This window comes from Bufo gargarizans, chromosome 2 (genome assembly GCF_014858855.1).
Source record: "Bufo gargarizans isolate SCDJY-AF-19 chromosome 2, ASM1485885v1, whole genome shotgun sequence".
Classification (NCBI taxonomy): domain Eukaryota; kingdom Metazoa; phylum Chordata; class Amphibia; order Anura; family Bufonidae; genus Bufo; species Bufo gargarizans.
In genome coordinates this window covers 642,689,484-642,706,876 of record NC_058081.1, presented here as the reverse complement: position 1 = coordinate 642,706,876, position 17,393 = coordinate 642,689,484, and the positions used below count along the sequence as shown (strand labels likewise).

Below are 17,393 nucleotides of genomic sequence, written 5' to 3'. Positions count from 1 at the left end.
ACGGAGACAACATCTGGTCATTGAAGTCCACCCCTCCCATGTGAAGGTTATAGTCGTGGACTGAGGGGGGCTTTTCAATGACACGGGTTGCTCGCTCAATTTGTATTGTCGTGTCTGCGTGAATGGAGGAGAGCATGTAAACGTCACGCTTGTCTCTCCATTTCACCGCGAGCAGTTCTTCGTTACACAATGCAGCCCTCTGCCCCCTTGCAAGACGGGTGGTAACGAGCCGTTGGGGGAAGCCTGCGCGACTAGTTCGCGCGGTGCCACAGGCGCCAATCTGTTCTAGATACAAATGCCTAAAGAGGGCCACACTTGTGTAGAAATTGTCCACATAAAGATGGTACCCCTTGCCGAATAAGGGTGACACCAAGTCCCAGACTGTCTTCCCACTGCTCCCCAGGTAGTCAGGGCAACCGACCGGCTCCAGGGTCTGATCTTTTCCCTCATAGATCCGAAATTTGTGGGTATAGCCTGTGGCCCTTTCACAGAGCTTATACAATTTGACCCCATACCGGGCGCGCTTGCTTGGGATGTATTGTTTGAAGCCAAGGCGCCCGGTAAAATGTATTAGGGACTCGTCTACGCAGATGTTTTGCTCTGGGGTATACAAATCTGCAAATTTCTGGTTGAAATGGTCTATGAGGGGCCGAATTTTGTGGAGCCGGTCAAAAGCTGGGTGGCCTCTGGGACGGGAGGCGGTGTTGTCGCTAAAGTGCAGGAAACGCAGGATGGCCTCAAAACGTGCCCTGGACATAGCAGCAGAGAACATGGGCATGTGATGAATTGGGTTCGTGGACCAATATGACCGCAATTCATGCTTAGACCCATGTTGAGGAGAAGGCCCAGAAAAGTTTTAATTTCGGAAACTTGGACTGGTTTCCACCGGAAAGGCTGGGCATAATAGCTTCCCGGGTTGACGGTTATAAATTGTGTGGCATACCTGTTTGTTTCGGCCACAACTAAGTCTAAGAGCTCCGCAGTCAAGAACAGCTCAAAAAATCCCAGTGCCGAACCGATCTGAGCTGTCTCAACCCGAACTCCAGACTGGGCGGTGAAAGGGGGAACTACAGGTGCGGCTGAAGTTGGGGACTGCCAATCAGGGTTTGCCAGCACCTCAGGGATTCTAGGGGCTCTACGGGCCCGTCTTTGCGGTGGCTGCGACGGGGTCACTACTGCTCGTGCCACCGTACCAGCTTCAACTGCCCTTCTGGTGCTCGCCACTTCACCATGTTCTACGGCAGTGCTGGTACTAGGTCCAGGGAGGGCTGCGCTGCTGGTGTATGCCTCACCACGTAATCAGACAGCGCCAGCCCCACTCTGCTGCTCTTGAAGCGGATCCTGCGCAACCTGCGGTCTAGCGACACGGGGCCGGGTACGCCTGGTGCTATCAGGGACCTCAACCTCCTCGTCCGAACTTTGGGTCAGAGTGCCACTGCTTTCTACAGGTTCGTATTCTGACCCGCTAGATTCATCAGATGAGGGTTCCCATTCCTCATCCGACTGGGTCAGAAGCCTGCGGCCTCTTCAGAAGAATACCCCCTGTTTGACATTTGGGCAACTAAATTTAGGGGTATTCCCTGAGACTACTCAAGAAAAAAAAGCAAGCCTGTCTTACAAATGGGAGGCTAGCGAAGTACCGGAAGCCGCTGCGGTTGATAAAAAATATCAAAACTGATTTTTTTTTTATCGCTGCAGCGCATGTAAAGTGAATGTGCAGCGATCAAAAAATAAAAAAATGTTGTCACTGCGGTGGGGCGGGTGTGGGCGAACGCCCGTGTGGGCGACCGATCAGGCCTGATCGGGCAAACACTGCGTTTTGGGTGGAGGGCGAACTAAAGTGACACTAATACTATTATAGATCTGACCGTGATCAGTTTTGATCACTTCCAGATACTATAAAAGTACAAATGCTGATTAGCGATACACTAACCAGCGAATCAGTGACTGCGGTGGGCTGGGCGCTAACTGATCCCTAAACTACCTAACCAAGGGGCCTAAACTATCCTAAACCTAACAGTCAATACCAGTGGGGAAAAAAAAAAGTGACAGTTTGCACTGATCACTTTTTTCCTTTCACTAGTGATTGACAGGGGCGATCAAAGGGTTAATTGGGGTGCAGGGGGTGATCTGGGGCTAAAGTGTTGTGTTGGTGCTACTCACTGTGAAGCCTGCTCCTCTGCTGGATCCAATCGACGAAAAGGACCAGCAGAGGAGCAGGGCAACCATATAACAGATCATATTTACTAATATGATCTGCTATGTGGCTTCTGATTGGATTTTTTTAAAATCATCAGCTTGCCAGCCGCGATCATTGGCTGGCAAGCTGATGACGCGACCCCCCTTGACGAAATGCCGGCCCGAACTGCGCATGCGCGGGCCGGCAAAGCGCGTCATCTCGCGTCTCGCGAGATGACGCGTATATGCGTGACTCTGCGCAGCGCTGCCACCTCCGGACCGCAGATCTGCGTTAGGCGGTCCGGAGGTGGTTAAACCTCCAAGTTCTTACATTCTATGTTGCAGAAATATGGATGATAAAAAAATAATAATCATGAACTGTGCAAAAACTTTTATAATCAACCCGCAGATCAATTGGAACCCTCAGCCTATTGTAAAAAATGCAGGTATAAAAACACTGAATGTTAATAGAACAATTTAAATGTATTGTCAAAGTTTTTCATTGGAGACATAATTAATATGGATCCATAATATGGAAAAGGAACCTTACAAGATCTTTAGCCATTTAGTTGCCCCTCTGGTTTTCATTGGACACCAGGGTCTGCACTAAATTAAATCCCCTTTCTAATGTTCCTTTATTCTTCAAAGATATGGATATTTGGGACTATGTTGCGAGGTGCTGGATTAGTTGTGGTCAGTTGGTTGGAATATAACTTCTTGGAACATTATTCAGTAATTTCCATCTTCTCTTCTGGTCTGTTTTGCCAAGACTTTAAAGGGTTTCTGTCACCAGAGTTAAATCTATTAAACTAGCTGACATTAGCACATCGCTAATGTCAGTTGAACCTTACCAGCCTATTCCTACTTTTATCTAGGCTCCCATTACTCCATAAATATAACTTTTATTATATGCTAATTAGCCTCTAGGTGCAGGGGGGCATTGCCCCTGCTCCTAGAGGCCCCATTCTCCCACCTCTGGCCACGCCCTGCTACACTAGATTGACACGGCCAGGCAGCCTTCACCTCCAACTACCGGCCCTGTGCGCTGGGGAAATCCTGCACCGTTCAGTATTCAGCGCAGGCGCAGTGGGGCAGCCGGCAAGTGCCCTTCACTGCCTGCGCCGAATACTGAACGGGACGGTTCAGGCACGAGATTTACACGGCAGACAGAGTCGGCAGTAGGAGACCAATGCTCACTGGCCCTGTCAATCTAGAGTAGCAGGGCGTGGCCAGAGGTGGGAGAACAGAGCCTCTAGGAGCAGGGGCAACGCCCCCCCCCCCCCCCCCCCCTGCACCTAGAAGCTTATTAGCCTATTATAAAAGTTATATTTTTGGAGTAACGGGGGTATAGATAAAAATAGAAATAGGCTGTTAGGTTCAGCTGACATTAGCGCATCGCTAATGTCAGCTAGTTTAATAGGGTTAATTCTGGTGACAGAAACCCTTTAACGACTGTTAAAAACTTTTTGGAAGACTTCTATGTCTTGTTTTGCCACCATTTTCTGTTCAGCTACCATCAGTGGTCTAGCAATAGGGGCTGTAGAGGTGGTAGTCATATCTGTTCCCTGGGGACCCAGAGATCTTTTTTTCCACCGAGATTCCAGTATTTTAAATGACACATGAAGGAGATATTTTCAGATCGTGCACAGGGGCAAGGTTGCACCTCTAAGTTCCAGGTAAACCCTCTGCTCTATTTTTGCAACGTTATTCACCCCTTATATAGAATTACTTTCACTATAAGGCTTGTCGCACATACATTTGGTTTTGATGGGGGTTTTTCCAGCTTTTTTTTTTTTCACACATTTCTGACGTGTTTTTTTTTTCCTATTGAGAAGTGCATGTGAAGTAAAAATGCCGTAGCATGCTGCTATTTTTAAAAACAAATGCCACTGACCAAAAAACACTAATGCACCAACAACGCGTAAAAAAAAAAAAAAGTATGAAGGATCCTTCACACACCGTTTTGGACCTGGAGCTTTGAGGCTTTTTGTTAGAGCACCTGCCATTTTTTGCATGCCCATCATATTATATTTTTTATAAGAAAGTATGTACCCCCTGTAATGTCACTGTAGAGCTAGCTGTATGGGGGAAAATAATTGGTAAATAAAACAATATTATGACACATTAGAAACACCATTGCACATTCATTATTTATTTTATTTTTTTAAAGTGACAAAAAGAAAAAAAAAATTTCTTTGGGGGGAAAAACACCAGATGCAGAGCGTGCTGCGATCATAAAAAGAAAAGAAAACACAATTGGCCCAAAAAACACAATTCAAGAGTGAAAAAGCCTCTCCAAAACAAGCACTTGTTTGTCCTGCCTTTAATATTTCTCGTAGACTTCCATGTAACATCTGAAGCTAGTGTTTTTGCTTTAAAAAAAAAAAAAGTGCGACACCAGCTGTTTTTCCCCCCAGTAAGGCTTTGAATGATGCGGGATGACATAAGCCAGCCATGCTGTTTCCTGTTTGGATAAGCGCCGCACTTGGGATTAGCAATGCTTATTTGAAGTAACATTTTATTTGACGGAAGCTTTCATGAGATCCCCTGTCTCCCTGCTCTGTCCACATTTAATCTGACCTCCTCCCCCTCGGCGGGTACAGGAGGGCAGGACGGTATCTGCTCTCCCAGGAATTTTGTTGATCTAGGATTCCCGGTCATTTGTATAAATGGGCATTAACGAGGTGTCATTCAGAGCCCGCATCAGCACCCGGCAAAGCAGGGCTAGTGCCAGGACCCACTGCTCTGGGGGGGGGGGGGGCACTCACTGAACAGTGGGGAATGCTGAAGAGTTGGACTCTTCCTGACTTAGGATTCCCTACTCTGACTCAAAATATGGATATGTCCATATATGGAATCATTGCTATGACCATGAAGGGGGTATACCCAAGCATTGTCAGTATGCTTGGTGACACCCTGTATATTTAAGTCTAATTATTCTCTTTCTAAAATGATCCTGCTGGGATTTGAACTCGCAACCTTCTACATTAAAGGCAAGAACCTTAACCACTGAGCTCAATGCTAAGCTGTGACAGAAAAACCTCATAGTAGTTTCTAATGTATTAGGTATTCCTATACAGAAGTATCTTTTTTTTTTTTTTTGTAATTGTAAAAAAATGTATGCCACAAAATAAATGTCATTACAAAAGAAAAATATAAAATCATACCTCTGATATATATGAATGCATAATATGTGGGAAACTACTACTGAGGTTTTTAGCCATAATATAGTTACAGCAAGTTACCGTGAAGCTCTATAGCTCAGTGGTTAAGGTTCTTGACTTTAATGTAGATGGCTGTGAGTTCCCAGCAGAATCATTTAAAAAAATAGAGGCTAAATAAAACTTAAATAGACACACCAACCTTTTTAATTTGTGTAACTATTATTTTTTTGTTGGGAAAGGTGGCAACCCTAACAGAACCCCGGTAACCCTCTAACTTTTTTTAATAGTTATGTTTATGGACATTTGTGGGGGCTCATTTGAGGGACATTTTTTTTTTTTTTTTTTTTATTTTTTTTTTTTCTTACTACAATACCATTTTGGAGTGTATATGACTTGATCACTTTTTATTCAATTTTCTTGGGAGATAGTGATGAAAAAAACGGCAAATCAGCCTTTTTTTTTTCTGTTACATCCTTTACCATATGGGCTAACTTTTTTTTTTTTTTTTTTTTTATATATATAATTTAATAGTATGGGTGTTTTTTTTGTTTTTTTTCATGTGACGATGCCCATAATGTTTGTTTTTTTTTAAATTATTTTGGGGGAAAGTGGGGTGATTTTACTTAAGTTTTTTTATATTTTCAAAACTTTTTTTAATTTTTTTTTACTTTTTTTCATTACTTTTCATCAGATTGCAACTTTACGGAATAATGGAAATTGCTCCATTATTCTGTATAGAAATCACTATATCACAGTTTAGTGCTGCCTCCTAGTGGCCTGAACTGGGATATACTAATAATGAGCCTGGAAGCCTAGTACAGGCTGCGGCTCATTTTTAGAACAGGGCGCTTTCCCCGATCTCCGCTGGGGGAAGGCACGTCTGAGCGTTTTTTAACGCTCTCAGATGCCATGGTGACATTTGACAAATCCCACAAGGGGGCCCACAGAGATTTAACACCCAAGGGCCCACATGGACCTGGAGCCAGCTTTGCCATTAAAGGGGTTCTCCTGAAATGATTTCAAATGGCCAGCAGCAACCTGTCCTAAAATATGAGCAAAACTGGTTTCCATCACTTGTAAAGCTGCCTGGGAGGGGAGGGAGCCGGGCCTCACTACACACTACGCTCCGGCACTTGTATATGCTACATATTGGTGGGTTTTCCTGTCAGGCTGCTCAGCCATGATGACATATCATAGACAGGATCACATCATTACCATCGATTGTAGAACAGTGTAGGGTATAAGGCCCCGCCCTCTCACCCCCCTAGGCAGCTCTGCAAGTGGAGGCAACCAGTCCTCCTCACACTCTAAGCCAGGTTGCTGGCGGCCATTTTTAATCTTTCCCGGAGAACCCTTTTAAAGTCCAGTTTTCAGAGAAAAGTTGAGAATGGATCCGGTTGTATTATCTCCCAAATGAACAAGACTGCACAAAATCCATTGTAAGTCAATGGGCGCCAGATTTTTATGTATTTTTTATTTTATTTTTTTTCACGTATGAAAGGAGATGAGATGGATCCATCTTGCTTAATATCCCATGATGCACTCAAAAGCACTGCTTGCAGTGCTTTGGTGTGCATCATGGGAACGCAACAAAATGGAAGGTAGTGCATTCTGGTGCACTCGGTTCCGGTTTGTTCACTTTTGTCCCTATTAACAATGAATGGGGGCAAAACTGAAGCATTTTCCTCTGGTTTTAAGATCCCCTGACAGATCTCAAAACCGGAAAGGAAAACGCAGATGTGAAAGTAGCCTAAGGTGTGCTCAATAAGTAGGCAAGAGATAGGGGACAAATGAAAAGGGAAAAAGACTGCAGAATCAGACTACACTGTATTTGTAGTCTGTAACCGTAGAGACGCAGAGAATATTTATAAGCAAGACTATTTACAAACTTGCTTTCATATTTGGTTTCTTGTGAGCAATGTGCGCATACCAGTTTAAAATGATCAGCTCACGTTCAAGGCATGTACACATGGGCCATGAGGTCGCTGGGCGTTAAAGGGGTTGTCTGAGTGTTTTTAATACGGATCACCTGTCCTCAGGATAGGTCATCAATATGTGATCAGCGGGAGTCCGGCTCTTGGTTCCCCTCTGACCAGCTGTTTGAGGAGGCTGCAGCACTCCCATGAGCACTGGCCACCCACTGGATAGCACCTGTGCTTTATATTGCAGCTCAGCCCCATTCACTTGAATAGGACTGAGCTGCACTTCGGCCATGTGACCGATGAACGTGATGTCACAGGCCTAGAAAGAGGCTGCGGTGCTCACTGAGGTGCCGTGGTCTCTTCAAACAGTTGATCAGCGGCGGTGCCAGGAGTCGGACCCTCACCGATCAGACACTGATGGCTAGTTCTGAGTATTGTTTGTTTTTTTGTTTGATTGATGGGATCGTTAATAAAAAAGGAAGTGCCATGTGACCGTAAAATGGCCGCTGCTTTTTTCTTGGGTAGCGTACATGGAGGCACGTTCCTCTTATTGTTGAGTCTGAGACCACTACATCCCCCATGTGCCTTAGCAATGCCCAGACACTACTAGAAGTCCTGGCTCGCTGTAGCAGCCATTTCCACCTACTTCTGTAAGAATAGCTATTGTACCGTGACTGAGAACAGGTGCACAGGATGTGCGGGGAGCTCCCCGGGGGCTGCGGGAGACCTGGAACAATAACCTCACACCGCTCTTCATCTGCACACAGTTTCCATTCTCTAATGTGCAGCACATTGTGGACGCTCACATCTATATGGGCTGCATTGTCAGAATCCAAATTCCTCTCACCGCTGCCTCCTGTCCGAGTTCAGTCGCCCCACCCAGAACTATTACATAATGTCGCCGACTTCATTATGTTCTCCTTAGTGGATTTACAGGGGCAGCTGAGGATAAAAACCTTATATTGTGAGCTGTAGTGCAATAGATGCTTAGACAATCCAGCAAGAGCTGATGTTGGCTATATTAGTTAGGACTTGTAGTTCTGGAATTTTCCGGAATAAAAATTTCAGGACACTGGTGTATTCACGTGTATCAGATATGCCTAATCCTACATGCATTCACAGGATCCACAAAAGAAATTGAGGTGGACACTCTGATTCTCTGATTTCTTCCGAGGATGTGCAGTGGTGGTGAATCTTCATGTGGATTAGTGGAGCCAAAGCTCATCTTTCCCATGCAGAATAAGGAAGAGAAATTAACTCTGGGTGGTGCAGCGCCTTACTGCAGCAATATTCTGAGTAGCCAAAGCCATTTACACAGTCGAGTCACATTGTTATGACCACCAGCTAAAATCCAGAGTAGCCGCCATGTGCAGCATGGACAGCAGCTAGACGGGCAGGGAGTGACTCTGTAAGTTCCTGATAGGTTGTCCTAAGTATCTGGAGCCATGCTGACCACAGTGCATCCCACAGCTGCTGGAGGGTGCAAGGGGAATGATCCATAAAGTAAACATGACTATCAAGGTGGTCCCACAAATGCTGAATTGGGTTCATGTCTGGGGAACTAGGGGGCCAGGGTAGTACTTGGAGGTCTTGGTCATGCTCTTCCAACCAATGTCAGACATTTCGAGCCATGTGACTTGTCTTATTTGAAGATCCCCCACAGGGAAGACAATCGGCATGTATGAGTGTAAGTGATCTGCAAGGATGGATTCATGCTCAGAGTGGTTGCAAGTGCCTTCCACATAGTTGAGTAGGCCCAGAGAATGCCACGAGAACATTTCCCAGACCATAACGCTGATACCACCAGCCTGGGTTCTTCCAGCAATGGTTGCAGGGGGATTCTTGCCAACGTTCGTTCAATGAAGCAGAAAAAGTGACTTCTCAGAGAAGGCAGAGGTCCAATTCCAAGACTGTCATGAAAATTCAAGCCTTTTCTGTTGATGCAACTTTAATAGCAGAGGTGCAGTGACCATCCATCTGCTTTGGAACCTAATTCACAGTAGGGTTCACTGAACTGTTTTAGACACCCGTCTAGTGGCCCCCTGGTCCATTTTGGCGGTGAGCTGCTCCACTGTAGTGTCAGTCCGCCCTTGTGCACCTTCATAACCTAGGTTCACCTCTCATCAATGGCACGTGGTGCTCCGCAGTTTCCACATCGCTTATTCACAATGGTGCCATCTGTCTACATGATACACGTTCACCACAGCAGCACGAGAGCAGTTCACAAACTGCGCAGTCTCAGAAAAGGGTAATACCGCCACTCTTGGCCCAAAAGCCTATACTCATCACTTTTTACTACTCTGATAAATCACCCTTTTTACCCATGACAGCAGCGAGGGATATGTGTGCAGACAGCCTATCACGCCCTATATACCCACCGAGCCAGCTCACCACTGGGACTTCCTTCATGAGCTACACACTGCCAACCTAGGAAGTGGTCATAATAATGTGACTCGACTGTGTAATTATCCAGGAAAGTAGTTAGGTTTTTTTTTTACCCATAGTGCAGAAAACAATTCACCCACTGGTCAGGTCCAGTTTTTAATAATTCAACAGCAATAAAGACAAATTTTCCATATTGTACATTGGTCCAGACCTGTACAATGACAGATATGTCTGTGAAGGTTCTCATTCATCCAGATCATGGATCTGGTAGTAGTAATAAGGCCTCTTGCACACAACCGTATGGCTTTTTCAGTATTTTGCGGTCCACAAAAAACGGATCTGCAAAAAATACGGATGACGTCCGTGTGCATTCCTTTTTTTGCAGGAACGCAACAGCTGGCCCCTGGTAGAACAGTACTATCCTTGTCCGTTATGCGGACAATAATAGGACATGTTCTATCTGTGAACGGAAATACAGAAATGGCATGCATACGGCATAACTTTTTTTCTTTTTTTTGTGGATCCATTGAAATAGTTCCCTATACGGAATGCAAAAAAACAGAACGTAAATGAGCTGCACTTGGTAGAAGTCCAGTTGCTCAGACTTGTTCCTATCATAATGAATGATGGAAGAAGTGGAACTGGCCATGGAAAAATCAATTTGTCGAGTGCAAATTTCCAGCAGTATTTCTGCTCGCTCAGGTCTCCTTTTGTATATTTAATACAAGATTTAATTTACTATTATCATTTACTAGCATAATGTATACAAGGTTTCATGTGTATTGTATTGATTTTATGCTCCCCCTAGTGGCTGCCTATTCATAAAAAATGTCAACACAGATGAGAATAAATGCTGGAAGATTGTTGTGGGTTCTGCCCAGTGAGACGTCTAGAGCATTATTACTCTGCTCTCCTGACATATCTGTTTTTATTTATTAATTTATTTTTTTTTAAGTAATAGTCCTTTATCACCATTTCTTAGAATTCTGCATTGTGCTGTCCCTCTGTTATTCCTTCTTGAAATACATGAATAAATTAACGAATGGTTGCTACCGTAGGGAGCTTGTTGCACGCCCGAACTGTGTGGGACACACACACAGGGGAGGGTAACACCCAGTTGTCAGTTTATTGAGGAGGAGTAACAGAGGAATGAGACCGTGCAGAGTTACAAAGCATTTCCTAAGTTGGACATATCAGGAGAGCTAACGGGTCCTCTGTAAAGGGCTATTTCCATCTTGTACAGTGATGTCATATAGTTCGGATGGGGGCCTGTCCCCTGGCATCCACACTGATACTGAGAATGAAGGGGTTGTGCAGCAGCTGGAACATGTACCTATATGAAACACACTGCAGTTGTTGATGAACCTCCTAAAGAAGCAGTGGGGGTCATTTACAAAGACTTGCGTTTTACGCCGGTCTATGTTTTCCCTGTGCGCTGCCGGAGGATTCGCTTAATTTATGAAGAGGAAAGGAGCAGGAAGAGATAAGCAGTGTCTGTGTAACGCAGATCATCTCTGTATAATCATCACAATCTGATGCTTATATTAATATCACTGCATTTGCAGACATGCTGGCGGAACGTATGCATTATGTATATTATATGTTGGTAATGTGAATAGAACACCCTGTGAAAAGGGCCGTCGGCTTATCCGATAATCTGGGATCACATGGCTGAGCGTCTGTGTATAATGTGGGCGATGTATGCTTATGTAATTGCTTTGCGTCAGACCCTCCTCTCACGCTTTTACAGACCAAATAGAAGCACATTCCAGTTCTGCATTTTATGATAAAGTCCTGAAATGTATCTGCATGTTAGGACTGGACGTCGGAGGACAATATTCAGATGGGTTTCCATGTAATAAATATAATGGGGGAGATTCATCAAAACTAGTATACAGGAAACTGGCTTAGTTGTCCATGGCAGCCAATCGGATTCCACCTTTCATTTTCCAAAAAAGCTCTGAAAAATGAAAGGTGGAATCTCATTGGTTGGTATGGGCCACTAAGCCTGTTTTCCTTTACGCATTGGACCTTACATGCTGAAAGTAATCGGTTGTTTCTTTCCTCTCCTTCAGCCATGAAGGCCGATCGCAGACGTTTAAAATCGGAAAAAGCAGATTTAGTAAGCCAAATGGAACAGTTATATTCAACCCTGGAAAGCCGAGAGGAGCAACTGCGCGACTTTATCCGGAATTATGAGCAACATCGAAAGGTAAGGGGATAGGCGGTCTGCCAGTAACAAATCCACCGACGACCACCACATTATAATCCACCAGTTCTCCCTCCACCCGCACTGCATTGTGCTTCCTTCTTTGGGTTATAGCTCCTGTTAGACTGAAACATACGATATCTGGGGGGAAGGTGGTTGACTGCACAGATAGCACTGCCTCCCTGTCTCTCCTTGAAAATTATGACTGCACAGATAGTACTGCCTCCCTGTCTCTCCTTGTAAATTATGACTGCACAGATAGCACTGCCTCCCTGTCTCTCCTTGTAAATTATGACTGCACAGATAGCACTGCCTCCCTGTCTCTCCTTGTAAATTATGACTGCACAGATAGCACTGCCTCCCTGTCTCTCCTTGTAAATTATGACTGCACAGATAGCGTTGCCTCCCTGTCTCTCCTTGTAAATGAGGACTGCCCAGATAGCGTTGCCTCCCTGTCTCTCCTTGTAAATGAGGACTGCCCAGATAGCGTTGCCTCCCTGTCTCTCCTTGTAAATGACTGCCCAGATAGCGCTGCCTCCCTGTCTCTCCTTGTAAATGAGGACTGCCCAGGTAGCGCTGCCTCCCTGTCTCTCCCTGTAAATGAGGACTGCCCAGATAGCGCTGCCTCCCTGTCTCTCCTTGTAAATGAGGACTGCCCAGATAGCGTTGCCTCCCTGTCTCTCCTTGTAAATGAGGACTGCCCAGATAGCGTTGCCTCCCTGTCTCTCCTTGTAAATGACTGCCCAGATAGCGCTGCCTCCCTGTCTCTCCCTGTAAATGAGGACTGCCCAGGTAGCGCTGCCTCCCTGTCTCTCCCTGTAAATGAGGACTGCCCAGATAGCGCTGCCTCCCTGTCTCTCCTTGTAAATGAGGACTGCCCAGATATCGCTGCCTCCCTGTCTCTCCCTGTAAATGACTGCCCAGATAGCGCTGCCTCCCTGTCTCTCCCTGTAAATGACTGCCCAGATAGCGCTGCCTCCCTGTCTCTCCCTGTAAATGAGGACTGCCCAGGTAGCGCTGCCTCCGTCTCTCCCTGTAAATGAGGACTGCACAGATAGCGCTGCCTCCCTGTCTCTCCCTGTAAATGAGGACTGCCCAGATAGCGCTGCCTCCCTGTCTCTCCCTGTAAATGAGGACTGCCCAGATAGCGCTGCCTCCCTGTCTCTCCCTGTAAATGAGGACTGCCCAGATAGCGCTGCCTCCCTGTCTCTCCCTGTAAATGAGGACTGCACAGATAGCGCTGCCTCCCTGTCTCTCCCTGTAAATGAGGACTGCCCAGATAGTGCTGCCTCCCTGTCTCTCCCTGTAAATGAGGACTGCACAGATAGTACTGCCTCCCTGTCTCTCCCTGTAAATGAGGACTGCCCAGATAGTACTGCCTCCCTGTCTCTCCCTGTAAATGAGGACTGCCCAGATAGCGCTGACTCCCTGTCTCTCCCTGTAAATGAGGACTGCCCAGGTAGCGCTGCCTCCCTGTCTCTCCCTGTAAATGATGACTGCACAGATAGCGCTGCCTCCCTGTCTCTCCCTGTAAATGAGGACTGCCCAGATAGCGCTGCCTCCCTGTCTCTCCCTGTAAATGAGGACTGCCCAGGTAGCGCTGCCTCCCTGTCTCTCCCTGTAAATGAGGACTGCCCAGGTAGCGCTGCCTCCCTGTCTCTCCCTGTAAATGAGGACTGCCCAGGTAGCGCTGCCTCCCTGTCTCTCCCTGTAAATGAGGACTGCCCAGGTAGCGCTGCCTCCCTGTCTCTCCCTGTAAATGAGGACTGCACAGATGGACCAAAATCCTCCTGCAGTAGCAGCTCTCATTCACTCGTAATATACTTGTTCAGCCAAGAGCTGTCTCTACTTGCACCCCCACTTACACAGGGTACACGTGTTATCCATGGAGAGAGGGGAGAAAGTTGCTGCCGGACAGCTGGCATAGACTTTTCTCGCCAAGAATGAAAAGATCAGATGGTTGAAAGCCAACATGCTCGATCCTTATCTCTCCCGATGCCTGCTGTCATGGGTTAGAGTAGGCTCCCATACACATTAAGTGGCCATCCCGTCCTGTCTAAATCTGTGGGTTTGGCCAATTATCTAATGTTTATGGTCATATTAAGCGATTAAAGAGGGAACTTCTTGATTGAGAAGAACATGCAAGTGGCTTTTATATACATAGAACAAGAACAGCTGTTTGTCTTTGCCTAGCCAGTATGTAGCAGAGCTGGATCTGTCATTGAATGTTTCATTTGGCCTCTGTGCAGTTTTTCGCACTGCCATATGGTAGCACATACCGCAGGTATACTGCACCAGTATATTTATGTGGCTGATGTGAGGATTAAACACCTGAAACCTGCTCTGGATTCGGTCTGGATCTTTTCATGCTGCCCAGTAATCGGAAGCCCGAGTTCACTTTAGTGTTGACATAAAGGTGGTATTGTTCGCGCTTTCTTCTCACTGATTTCCCCACTAGCCCCCTCTATTCACATCTAATCAAAGAGGCGTATAGAGCGCAGTGCAGCCATTGTTCACTCTGTTCCTGTACAACATGTGCAGAATACAGGCAGCCAGAGAAGTTAGCGTAATAAATCCCAATACTGCCGGTTAGATTATATCTCTGTTTTCTTCATACCTCGCATGATCAGATCATTGTGTGAAATTTATTTTATAGAATTTTCTTTTCTTTTTTTTTTACAGTTTTCCTATATTGAAAGAATTTTCTGGGGCAGCAGTCAGCTTAGGGGTATAAAGGAGGTGAAAAAAACACTCAAAGGGGTTCTCTCATCATGGACAATGGGGGCATATCGAGAACGAAGCCCCGCAAGGTGGTGGCTGGAGGACTCTGGTCTGGCCACCACCAAGCCGGCCCCCTAAAGTGAATGGGAGCTTACCGTGCATGCGCAGCCCCTGCTCCCATTCATTTCTATGGGGCCGACGGAAATAGCCAAGCTCTATATTTTTGCCGGCCCCATAGAAAATGAATGGAAGGCGCCCTCCTTCACTTGTGGGGCTCCGTTCTTGATATAGGTGTGGGTCCCAGTGGGACCCACACCTATAAGACCATTGCCCATGATGAGACAACCCCTTTAATTCTTAAAGGGCTGTCTCACTTCAGCAAATAGCATTTATTATGAAGAGGAAGTTAATACAAGGCACTTACTAATGTATTATGATTGACAATATTGCTTCCTTTGCTGGCTGGATTCATTATTCCATCACATTATACACTATTTGTTTCCATGGTTACGACCACCCTGCAATCCATTAGCAGTGGTCGTTCTTTCACACTTTAGGCAAAAGCATTAGCCTATGTGAGCTCCCACGGTCTCTGCCACCAGAGAGGCCAGCCCTTTTTCCTATAGTGTGCAAGCACGACCACCACTGATGGATTGCAGGGTGGTAGTAACCATGGAAACGAGCAGTGTATAATGTGATGGAAAAATTTATCCTGTCAGCAAAGTAAGCAATATGGACAATTGCAATACATTAGTAGGTGGCTTGTATTATCTTTCATCGATAAATGCTATTTGCTGAAGGGAGACAGCCCCTTTAAAGGGACTCTGCCACCGGTTTTATAGTGTCCTAACTAATGAAAGATTCCCTTAGCAAATGCTAATTGATGAAGTTGTTTTACCAAAATCTTAAACTGAAACTCCTCTACTGCATGCTGAGTAAGTCCCGAATATTCATGAGCTCCTGGCTCTTCCCGCCCACCTGCTGCTGATAATTATGGAGAAAAAAACCTGTCAATCAGCAGCAGGTGGGTAGGAGAGCCATGAGCTCATGAATATCAGGACTTATTGGCAGGCGCTGGAGATGTTAGAACCCAGCATCATAACACTGGTGACAGTATTTTTTTTGTCATCAGCTTTCCTATAGTTTTATGCATTTGAGTGCAGTGTCCGAGACCTATCTGAACCTGACCTATTACACTACAGATTTAAGTCCCAGTCAGGGAGTCAGATCATTGGACAATATGTTGCCACATTCTGGGCTTTAGCTTAGTAATGTAACACCCCAGAGTGGTATTACCACTCCTTCACCTTACTACTGTCTTTATTGGTCTAACCTCAGGTCATCTTATGCATTTATTCCAGGTCCTCCACAATGTGCATTCCTAATCTGTTTGCAACTATGTTCCAATGTAATATGCCTGGTTCACCAGCAGATGGCAGCAAATATGGCAGAGCTATCCTAGATGGAATGGAACCTTCCATTCTATTCTAACCTCCCTCTGGAGAGAAGTGGGCGAGTCCTATTTCCTGCAGGAAGAGTGGGGAAGAGTTTGAGTTAGTCTAGCTTACCCCCTGTTATGGGAAGGTGTGCAGGGCATGTCTCTGTTGGACGTGCCCAAGCCAGCCAGAGCACCCTCAGCTCTGCTGGGCATGGAGGCCAAAGCTTAGAGCCTCAGGAGCCAGGAGGAAAGTTCCCTGGCCTAATCTAGAGACAGACCATACAAGAAGAAGCAAATGTATAAGAAAAAGTTCCTGCACTCAATCAATTCTCTGTTGCGTCTTAATTTTTATTTCATGTTACTTAAAATCTTGTGGACATCACCTCCCACCACCACCGGTTGACATGTTTCGAACTGAAGCGTTCTTAAAGGGGTTGTCCGGGTTCAGAGCTGAACCCGGACATACCCTTATTTTCACCCCGGCAGCCCTCCTGAGCCTGGCATCGGAGCATCTCATGCTCCGATGCGCTCCCGTGCCCTGCGCTAGATCGCGCAGGGCACAGGCTCTTGTGTTTACAATAACACACTGCCGGGCGGTAACTTCCGCCCAGCAGTGTGTTCGGTGACGTCACCGGCTTTGAGGGGCGGGCTTTAGCTCTGCCCTAGCCGTTTTACTGGCTAGGGCAGAGCCAAATCCCGCCCATCAGTGCCGGTGACGTCACCGGGGTTCCTGTCAGCCCCATAGAGAGCCCCGGTACGTCACCGGAACTCAGAAAAATGCCTTTGCCCTGCGCGATTTAGCGCAGGGCAAAGGAGAGCATCGGAGCATGAACTGCTCCGATGCTCATGTCAGGGGGGCTGCTGGGGTGAAAATGGAGGGATGTCCAGGTTCAGCTCTGAACCTGGACAACCCCTTTAATCGCAAGGTTACGATTAAAAATGCTTCAGTTCGAAACATGTCAACCGGTGGTGGTGGGAGGTGATGTCCACAAGATATTATGTAACATGAAATAAAAATTAAGACGCAACAGAGAATTGATCCAGTGCTGGAACTTTTTCTTGTACATTTTTACGTGGAGACCTTGCCTCGGTTTGTCCCGTGCACGGAGAGTGTTGGGTGAGCTGAATTTGTCTATTTATTTGGACTAAGCAGAAGCAGTCATACAGTCAGCCTGTCAGTACAGCAGAGCCAGAGAGCAACAGATGTAGCGGAGTTGCGTTTGCCTGCCTGTTTTAATGCTAAAGCCTGGTGGGGCCAAGACAGAGTTTGAAGATTGATAAATGTTTATTCAAGTAAAGCTGCTGTTCAACTATATACAAGGTCTGGAATCAATCTTTCTTTCCAATTCCTCAATTATTCATCCTATTTATTGCTT

At 46.0% G+C, this 17,393-nt stretch overlaps 1 protein-coding gene across 4 annotated transcripts in view; it reads left to right on the top strand.

The window, feature by feature from the left end:
- LOC122928882 (kazrin-like) overlaps positions 1-17,393 on the top strand; it is a 174,829-nt gene that overhangs the window by 111,328 nt on the left and 46,108 nt on the right. For all 4 annotated transcript variants that reach the window (XM_044282174.1, XM_044282173.1, XM_044282175.1 and 1 more), the window contains one exon: positions 11,725-11,861. In XM_044282174.1, the coding sequence (XP_044138109.1) occupies positions 11,725-11,861 (137 nt within the window). The remainder of the gene's footprint in view (positions 1-11,724; positions 11,862-17,393) is intronic.